This window comes from Nestor notabilis, unplaced genomic scaffold, assembly GCF_000696875.1.
Source record: "Nestor notabilis isolate BGI_N333 unplaced genomic scaffold, ASM69687v1 scaffold14112, whole genome shotgun sequence".
NCBI classification, from domain to species: domain Eukaryota; kingdom Metazoa; phylum Chordata; class Aves; order Psittaciformes; family Psittacidae; genus Nestor; species Nestor notabilis.
Window position 1 is genome coordinate 5,064 of NW_009919775.1, and position 10,647 is coordinate 15,710.

Below are 10,647 nucleotides of genomic sequence, written 5' to 3' on the forward strand. Positions count from 1 at the left end.
ATCATAGCCAGTCAGCTGCTCCCATCTTCACATACTTACATCCTCAGGCACCATTTTCCGTGCCATGGCAGCACATATGCAACAACCAGCCCCTTGAGCCTCTGCAAGTCACATACGGGGTTTCACACATCCACACAAATTTGGACCAGGGACACTGGAAGGATTCCAGTGAAGAGGAAAACTTTCAGTGGCATATACAAACTGTGTCAGGTGTATAGCAGAATCAAGCCACACATTAGCATACCCTAGAAGCAGACAGGAACTGGAATGGCAGCATAGAGGAGTAAAACAGCATTCAAAGGCTTGAGGGTAACTCAGGGCAGACAAAACGACACTTTCATGTTAGAACGGTAGTTTTTGAACAAGGAAAGGATTGATTCTACTTGTGAGTGATTTTGTTGGCATAAGGCTGACTTCTTTACTTGCATGGACTTTGAAGATTCACTTTTTTAACAGATGTCAAGAAAGAAAGATGCTGTTTAAAAGCTACTTGACAGAACTAGTCATTATAGGAAGAAGTACAATTAATTTGCGCAACCTGCAGAAAATAAGGTGTGTGAGAGCACAGAAAAGTCACTTCTGTAATTTCAGTTTTCCTTATGATAACTGCCTCTCAGACACATCTCATCCATAGCCATCAGACCATAAAACTAGGCTATTAAGTTAAAACTTGCACTTTAAAAATCCACAAAACCTTGTGCTAGGAATATGAACCGTGACCCCTTTAGTTACTTAGGAGACCTAGGCATTTTCAACATTATTACAAGGAGCCATTAGAAAGACTGAACCCATAGCCTTTATTGATTTAAGAATCATCCAACTGTACTTATCTAAGTGTTACTCAAGGGAGCTACTGTTGCGAGATTATGACTTTCAGAGTTTTACATTCATACTAGAAGGCAGCCAGGAAAACTAAACATTAGGACCAGTAACTCAATTTGAAGCCTAAGGTCTCATTAACTTCAATCATGTTTCTTTTGTGTTTGTCTCCCATTTGCCTCAGTAACTTTTCTTGTTGGCTCTGAGTATAATAGTGAAAGCAGACCACAGCCATGAGAAAAAACAAACACTCAGTGAGAAGCAGGTACGAGTGATTAAGCAGTTTTCCTGTGGTTTATGATGGCTTTTCTTCCTTTCTGAATTTTCCCCTAGACATGCATAGGAATACTGATATATATATTTTGCAATTTTACATTTTCTGCAGACATTGCAAGGATAGTACAGCAATCACATCATAACTATTTTAGTTATCCATAGACACATTTCCTAGATAGAAAATGAATCTAGTGATGATCAGTTAGTACTGCAGTTCTTGTGAATTTAGTATTGCATACTTTGTCTTAAAAGAAAAAGTACTTCTACCTTTTTCTGTTTGTTTTAAAATATTTGACCTTTCGTTTATTCACATAGAACTACCTCGAAGCTGTATCCACATAATTTGAGGAGTTCTCCTTGGGGAGAGCTCAGTATTAACACATGAGGACTCACTGTTTTCCTATTTACAATATGCATTGGTTCTGCATTGAGTCTTCAAAGAAAAAAGTAAGAAAAAATCCACTACTTCAGTACTATGAGATTATTGCTATGCAAAATGACTAACATACTAATGAACAACACGAAGTGTTACTGTTAACACTGGGAAAGCCATTCTACGTCAAATTCTCAAAGGTACTTGGCAAATTTTACTGTTAACTTCAAAAGAGACAGGATTTCAACCTTAGATTTTTTTTCTCCTCTTAGAAACTGCTTTGCCTCTTTCTAGCTAGTTTATGCTATAATCCCCCCAAAACAATGAATTTATACTGACACAGAACTTCTCATAAAGGGGTAGAAAGCCAGATAAAGTGGCCCTTACTGCCATTATGAAATCCCATGGAGCCCAAGGATTACATTAGTTTCCAAATTAATCTGATAGTAGCACCTCCCATACCTGTCTACTCATCCCTGAAAAGCAGCTTTCTACATATTGCCTTTCCCTTATTTTACTTAAATTGGTATTTTCAAAACATACCAAGTTCAGTGTTCTCTGAACATTACTGTCAAATGTAGCACTTTTTTTTTTAAATGACTGACTCCTTAAGAAAGATGTTACTATCTTTAAACATACTTCTATTTTATAACAAAAGATATATTTAAACCTACTGTTCTAACATGCAAAGTTAGTTATTTTAATATACAATCTGAAACTTCCCTGGAAATTGAATATTACATAGTTTCAAAACTGAATTGCACGTATACAATAGAAGTACAGTATAAATAAAATCGTTTACTACAAGTATTTTAAAACCTCTACAATACACTTTCAAAACATTTTATACAGTATTCTGTCTTTCAATATGAAACAATTTACATGGAGAAAAAATCTCAATATATAACTATAGTTGTTATTAACGTACTGAAATTGACTGTCATACAAAATTCATAGTAACTACAGACTGCTTCCAAATACCTTTCCTGGTTTTATTCTCTCTGAAAATAGGAAAGAATAAAACTCTCTTCATTTATACCAAATACAAAAAAGCTCATTCCACAGCAAAACCTAGATAAAGCACTTCAAAAATTAAAATAGAACAAAAGAAATTTTTTTACTTAAATAAATATGGATCTATTTAAATAGTGAAAAGAATGCCCTGTATCTTACAGAATTTAGAAATAGGATTAAAAACTTAAGGTTTCAAGTTGCATAACAAAGGAAAATGTTCTAAAAGGTGGCTTTTCAGTGAAATGGGAAAAAAAGAAAGAGACTTCATTCTTCTTCATAATGAATAAAGCTCCACTTCATTTACACTTTTTGCCAGCCCCACAGGCACAACAGGCAAAGCTCACTACTTACCAGAAAGTATAACTACAGATTCTATTAATACAAAATCAGAATTACCTAATTTGAACTAAAGTAATTTTCAGTCTCTTATATTTAATGTAACAAGAACATGACTTCCTAACAAAACTGCTCATTTGAGTTACTATCACATCTTAGAGAACATTTCTTTTACTGGTGCAATAAGTATGCTAGGAGACTGGAACTGATAGTAAGCTCATTTGTAATGTTTATGATAATTTCTTGTCCTCTTTTTTTTTTTTTTACAGGAAAATAGTTAAGTATTGTATGAATTGGCCAAAAAAAAAAAAAACAACCTAGAAAAGGCAAGGAATATGCAAAGAACTGGAGATAATGAAGTTGTAGAATGGATTGATTATAAACCCTGCTATTTTAGCACTGCCTACTTACATTTTAAAAAGGGAAAAGATCTAATTCTTTATGCATAGATTTCCAAGCACATTACAAAGCAGTTAATTTTTTTCTATTAACAGTTCTATAATGCCACATCTACATTTTTCTCATTAAACTTCTTCCCTTTTTCTACCTAGTTCTTCTTGCATCTTCTATCTGAATATAACCATAGGATTTTTAAATTTTTTTTAGTATGAAATATACACAGCAAGTATCCTTTTTTTGCAACATACAGGGAGCCAGAAGAAAGTAAAAGGACCATTTTTTCTGCATTCTGGACATCACCTTTTTATCTTTACTTTTCTGACAGTTATCATGGACAATGTAATGTCATAATACATATATACACACATATATGAAAGTTTAACTTAAAATACCTGACTTCTGGAGGACTGCAGATTAGTGCATCATTATTAATACAATAAGAACGTGTATGTATAGATCAACTTATGAAAAGAAATGCAAAATGGCTTTTTTGTTGCTTTTTTTTTATTTTAAACATGTCTTCACATTCATCACAAATTGTATCAAGTAGATAGTTCTGAAGACAGTACATTAACTTTTCAACAGGTCATCTCCATAATAGAAGAAGGTAATTCTTTTCAGTCAATTGTTCAGTCTAACATAAGCCTTTTAATAATTATGCAACACAAAATTTTAACATACGGTTTCATAGGGCATTACCCAGTTTCGATAAAAACAGTATGTTTTCTGGCTGCTGCTCAGTGGAACTCACCTTTAAACTCTCTTTAAAGTGAATAAGGTGATGTCTCTTCAAATGTGGGGCCTGCCTGAAATTTTTACCGCAAACTAAACACTCAAACGGCTTCTGTCCAGCATGCATTAGATAATGTCTTTCAAGTTTAGAAGGCGATTTAAAAGTTTTAAAACAGACACTGCATTGACACAGTTTGTTAACAACTTCACTTTTTTCAGTACCTTCAGAAAAACTGTGCCAATAGCCGTAACTGCTTTGCTCAATTTCCAACGATTTACTACACAAATACAGCTGTACATTTCTACTGCTGTTGTCACGAACAAAGTCCCCTGACTCAATTTCAACTTTGATTTCAGCTGCTTGGTTTGACTCAATCACCTCAAATTCTTGAAAGCCAGATGCCTGTGAAGATGTTTGAGAATAACCCGAATAACCCACAGGCTGAGAAGACTTAAATTCAATGTGATCTCCCTGATGGTTGAAAAGTTTGTTCAGGTTTTCAAATTCTACCTGGCAAACAGGGGTTTTATAGGGTCTCTTTTCAGTATGGGTGAGCTGATGTCTTTTTAAGTGAGCTGACTGTCTAAATGTCTTCCCACAAACATTACAGCCAAAGGGCTTCTGTCCTGTGTGTATAAGATAATGTCTTTGAAGTTTGGATGAAGACGGGAAGATTTTTTCACATCTGTCACATTTACACACTTTATGTCTGTTATGTATATTTTTAGCAGAAGCTGAAAAAGCACACTGAAATACTTCTGGATTATCAAAGAAACCATCATCTGATGAACCATAAAACCCATCCTCTTTACTATCCAGTGAATCACTGATGTTTAACATGCTTTCACCAGTAAGCATGCCTTTTAAATTAATTCCAAAGTCGTGAGGCTGCGGGTGCTCTTGCCAAGGTAACGGCACAGCAAACGTTCTTTTCATCCGATTACCAGGTCCCTTGTGCATGTCAAGCTTGCAATGGCAATCCTTGAAAGGTTTAGTGGAAGCATGCTGGTCAGAACACTGATCCCTAGCTGCAATCAGGTCACGATTTTTAAAGTGACCTGACTTTACTTTTTTTCTGTCAGTCAGAGAAAAATCTGTTGCCTTTCCTCCAGTACACTTCAGCTTCTTCAGGATCTTATTTTTCATGCTGACTGAGTGGCTATATGCCTTTATACCATTATTTGAACTTTTGCCATCTCTCAGATAACATTTGTGCAAATTTAGGACCTGTTCAGTTTCAAAACACTGCTCACATGCAGGGCACTGAAAGTGTACAATATAGATCAACTGAGCATCATGTGGGTCATTCCCCTCTGACTCACAGGTGTCAGCATTCTCAAAATTATCCTCCTTCCCTTCCAATAGCTTGCATGTTCTGGGATATTTAAGAGTCTTTGCTTTGTACACAATATTGGGAAAACTCTTATTTCTGGCATGGAGCTGTTTGTGCTTCATGAGTTTACTCTGTATTTTAAACCCTTTCTGACAAAAGCAGCACTGAAAAGGTCTTTCTTCTGTGTGTGTGAGCTGATGGATTTTCAGGTGTGTTGACTGTCTGAAAGATTTGCCACACGAAGAACACTTAAAGGGTTTCTGGCCAGTGTGAATTAGGAAATGTCTTTCTAGCTTAGATCTTGATGGAAATGTCTTGTTACACAATTCACAAGCGTGACTTTTCTTTCTCCTTCTGACACCATGTAGAAAATCTGCCTTCAGACACTGATGCAGCATCCAACTCTCTTCAGTTGTAAAAGACTTCCAGCACATAGAACATCGAAATATGCCACAAGTGACCATGTCTTGCTCAGAATTTACAAAGGTTTCTGCTTGCTTAGTATCGTTCTGGCAATTTTCACTATGAAGCTGCTGATGCTTTAAGAAAGTGATTAAGTTTCTGAAGTTTCTGTAACAAACAATACACTTAAAGGGCAGATTATGAGTTAACTGATGCCTCTCCAGGTGGACTAGCTGCCTAAATGTTTTATGGCATACATGACATTCAAATGGCTTTTGACCAGTATGTATCAGATAATGCCTAGCTAATTTTGATGGAGTTTCAAACTGCTTATAGCAAATGTCACAAATATATGGCTTTTTCTTGGGTATCCCATCAGCTGTTACACACTGCTGAACTTTTAACATTTTTAAAAAGCAATTACACCGTGCCTACTGTTCTTCAGATAGGTATTTCAAGTGAGATCATCAACTGCGCACTATGACCGAAGGCTGTAGAAGCAGCAAATTTTCTTATGAAACATATTCTTAAATCCCACAGGTCCCTAAAATAAGAAAGAGAACATTAATTTAGCCTATATTCCTATATAATTGCCTAAATTTGTCTTGTTTTCTGTACGAGACCAAAAGTATCCAGATTAGAATACTCCTGATTTAACTTTGCTTAAAATTTCCTTGCAACAGAGCAATCTCTCGTTATATGATATAGAAAAACTTTCCAGAAGAAACAAACAAGTTTAAGTCAAGTGTAAACTATACTTCCAAATAATACACAGTTCCGCTACAGTATGATATTTCAGGTTATTTACAAATAAAGTACATTCTTAAAAAACAAAAACCAACCAAACAAAAAAACCCACCAAACCCAAAACCCACAAGAACTTACTGTAATAAGTTTTGCCCCTGCAGCAGTAGTTCTAACATCCAGATATATTTATGAACGCAAGAGAAAAAGAGAAGAACTAGTAATTCTTGGGCTTCAGAAATAAAAATTAAATGAATGAAGCATTAGTGAGAAGTAAAAACTAATTTCAGTGTATTGTTAAACTTACTATTCACATTTCTGCATCTTATCAACTGTATCCAGTAATCATTCTTGCAAACACCAGAACCAGTCAGCAAGAGCAACATACTAACCACAAACTACAACCAGAATGAGGATAACCCCCCAAAGCAAGGATCATTCTCACCACAGAGTTAAAAATATCAAGAGCTGCAATACCTAACCATGCACATAGTCCAAGGTCATCATAAATATAAAGATTTTTACAATAATTCATTTTAATTGTTCTAGTCTAAACCAAAATCATGAAATAGTCAGCTTTAATTTTCCTTGAATTTTCAACAGACAGAACACGCTTAAGCAAGCTACTGTTTCTCAGTTAAGGCATAATGACTTAGAAACTTGAAAGAATGACTTTGCTAGTACCATAGTTCATGAAACGTTATTAAAATATTTATAGGAACAGATAGAAAGCATGTCAAGCAACCATTTAGTCCAAGCCTTCTATTTGAGGCCAACTCATGTCTAGACAGTCTCCAAAGCAGTCTTAACTTCTGCTGAAGAAGATTCCTTATCTCAGCAGGGCTCCTGCTCCAATGTGCCACCCTCTCATGAAGCTTCTCCTTGTACTCAGCTGAGCCTTTTTTCACTAAAGTTATCTTCACTGTCTTTTCCCCATGAACCTGGAAAATAACTAACAAGTGTTCTCTGCCACCAACTTTGTATATTTAAAATCTCCTGTCTCTCATGTGGGGTTTGGTTTTTTTCTTAAAAGTATTGGTTTTAGGTCAACTAAAAAAAAAATACATAACAGATTGGTCTTCTTAAGCATCTTTGCACTTACTTAAATTGGTCACATCCTTCCTAAACTGCAGTATCTAAACCAGATTAAGTATTCCAGTAGTACAAACAACACAATAAAAATACCTCCGTGGCATTAAATATATCCCCTTAAAAAAAAAACCAAAACAGATGGAGGGAGCAATCCTTAAAGCAGCAACATAATAATTAGGACTTGTAGTAACTTTAAGATGCACAAGACATTTCTACTACCTACATTTGTGGTATTTTGATACTACAGCTCACAAGTTATGTATTCTTTCTACATACCGGCAGAATAAAAAATAAAAAAAATAAATTAAAAAAAAAAAATCATTTATTCAGTGTCTCCAAAAGCTCTGTCTCTTCACAAAGAGTTAAGGTCCCTAAGTTTTAAAAATCTAGAAATATCTGGAAAGTCCATTTCAAGTCACTGCAAAGAATAAAACCCTCTTGCAGTTTACAACAAGATTCAAGACACATGCACAAAAGACTTAAAATATCTGGTGAACCAATATTTCCCATAAGCTTAAGAGAGAAACCTGGTCATCTGGTAGGATCATTCTGCCTCTAACAGGTGTTAAGAGGAGGAACATGTTCCTATGTAATTGTAGGCCTTACTAAATAAATAACATTTGGATGTATGCCTTAGATGCAATCGTCACTACACTAAGAAGTTACCTAATCTTGCTGAAGTAGTTCAGGATAGCATTTATCAATGCTGAAGCAGTTGAGAAAGTCAACTTTCCTCTTCCTACTCTCTTTTCCTATTGAATTTTAACAGCTACTCAGTTTCAGTCTTCTTTTGAAGATACAAGAAAACACAACACTTTTAGGAGACCTCTTTTTCTTCCTAGTTGTTGTCATGTCATGTGAAAGCTGGAAGTTTAGAGAGAGTAAGTGTGTGACACCAAATGCTTTCTAGTTTGTGCTACTGTGAAACTAGAGACAGGTAGGCTGAGAAAAGCTTCTCTGCTATGCTGAAAGTTTCTGTACAGCTCAAGGCAACCTCCATTAGCAGGGAAGGAAAACCTCCTGAGAAAGAACCGTAAAGACTGATGAGTTTTAGTTAACATACTGTCACACAGATCTAATTTACACATCAGGAAAATGCTCAAACAGCATAGTGACATGGAAAGAAAAAAAAAGTCCGAAGTAAGAGACAGCTGTGGCATATTACACAATGGATTTTGTATTTAGCTTATAAATTTTTTAAAAATTCTATCTGGTAATGAGGAAAATGCTCTGTAGTACAAGGTGTCAAAAGCCGACTAGAGCTTACTGCAGCCTTCATGCCCTGTGAAAGACGGAAGGCTCAGATGAGGTAAAATGAGGGGATGCAAGTGAAGGAGAAAGGAGCTAAGACGGATACTACAGTATGGCCCAAATGTATTTTCAAATCCTGTTTACTCAGGACAGGCTTTTGCCCATCTATTTCAGGGTGCTCTGTGCCTTGCACATCTAAGGAATAAACATGATGCTGCTAACCATCAAAGAGCAAAAGACAAGCTTGGAATATTGTCTCCTGGCAGCCTTGGAAGTGCACAGGCTTGTCCTAATTAGAATCAGAAAATGTACTTCCATATGTGATAAGGATTTAGTTTGTGGCGTAGGTCCAATCTAATTTTAAGTTGGCACTACTTTTCATCTTGGCTGCGAGGTCATGCAGAAAAACAGAATCAAGAAGTAATGAAGGCCACTGAAGGTCCACAGAGGATCCTCCTAAATCGAGTATTATATAATGTTTAAGTAAAGATTTACGTTTACTAATATTACAGATGGCAGCAAGGTGCAATAAAATGGAAACACAATGAAAGAAAATTCTGAATTCTCATCTAGTCTTTACTAATCAGATTTAAAAAAATAAAAAATGGAAGGGCACTTTAATAAGAAGAAATGCAAGATCTTCAATTTAGGCAAGAATAACCAATTGGAAGGGAACAACTTATTGGGTTATAGTTGCGCATAAAAGACATTGAAGTCTAAGCTAGAACAGAAGCTGAGTATGCCAACAGCATGCCATCCATACCAGGATGCGTAATTAGAAGTAAAGCTTTGACGTCACTAAGTCTTCCATACTACTCGCTACTGTGTAGAATTCAGTTGGAATACTCTATCCAGATTTGAATACTGTCCTTCAAATTGAGTCAAGCATTTGAAGTTAACTACAATTAATTCAAAGAGTATCAAGTATCATTAGAGCTTAAATGCATAATATACAGGAAAAGTTTAAAGTAACTGGGAATGTTCAAGTTAAGGAAGAGACCTGAGTAAAAGGAAAAAAAAAAAAAAAAGCCCCAAACAAAACCAAACATAAGAGCCAGCTTGAAAAAAGTTGTTCCCCAAGCCATTTACAGATGTGACTACAAATGGCTTCAAATTATAGCAGGAAGGATTCAAGTACATTACTGCCCTTACAGTTGCAAAGTTTTTCTTAGTGAGCATACAAGTTGCGTGGGGAGATCGCTCTACCTCCAAACGCTGGAGGGTCTCCAAAAAAGGTACAAACACCTCTCAAATTCCCACACCCATATAGCTGTCCCTATATAAGATAAATATTCCGCCTTGTTTTCCTATAACTCATTAACATAATTCAAAACAGGACACTTAAGAATTGAAAATTCAATATATTTCTAAATTTGTCACTGAAGAATTCTTCCACATAATTAGCAGTATACCCTCAGATCCTTGAGATAAACTAACACTTGCAGCTTTCCAGACAATTACAAGAAAATTATTTATAACAATAAATGTGTGTAGAAGCATAAGGTGGCTCTTTTAACATTAACTACAAATCACACTGTGAAAATCTAGCTGCTGATATACAAAACGCGTAGCTTGCAACAGACGGGAGGAACCTGAGCGCTGAGGCAAGCACATCACTGGCTGGATTACCTCACCAGCTTTCCGTAGGGAAAAGTTCAGATTCCTGCGATGGGGCCACAAATCACACAGAAACGTAACCTTCGCCTGCAAGTTACACAGGCATCCACACCTCACGTTATAGCTCCTCAAAGCTAACACCTCTCATTCTTACCTATTTTCCGTGTATTTTTCAAAGCATTTTCTGAAGCAAAACAAAGTAACAGACACATGACGGCACGGCAGAGCCGATTTAAGGACAAACCCAAGTTCTGCCCG

The 10,647-nt window shown here is 35.9% G+C and overlaps 1 protein-coding gene across 1 annotated transcript; it reads right to left on the reverse strand.

Moving 5' to 3' along the window:
* Positions 1-3,902: 3,902 nt before the first annotated feature.
* Positions 3,903-6,092, reverse strand: ZNF770 (zinc finger protein 770). Its single transcript, XM_010010376.1, has one exon. The coding sequence runs from the start codon at positions 6,090-6,092 to the stop codon at positions 3,903-3,905; it is 2,190 nt and encodes a 729-aa protein (XP_010008678.1).
* Positions 6,093-10,647: the final 4,555 nt, after the last annotated feature.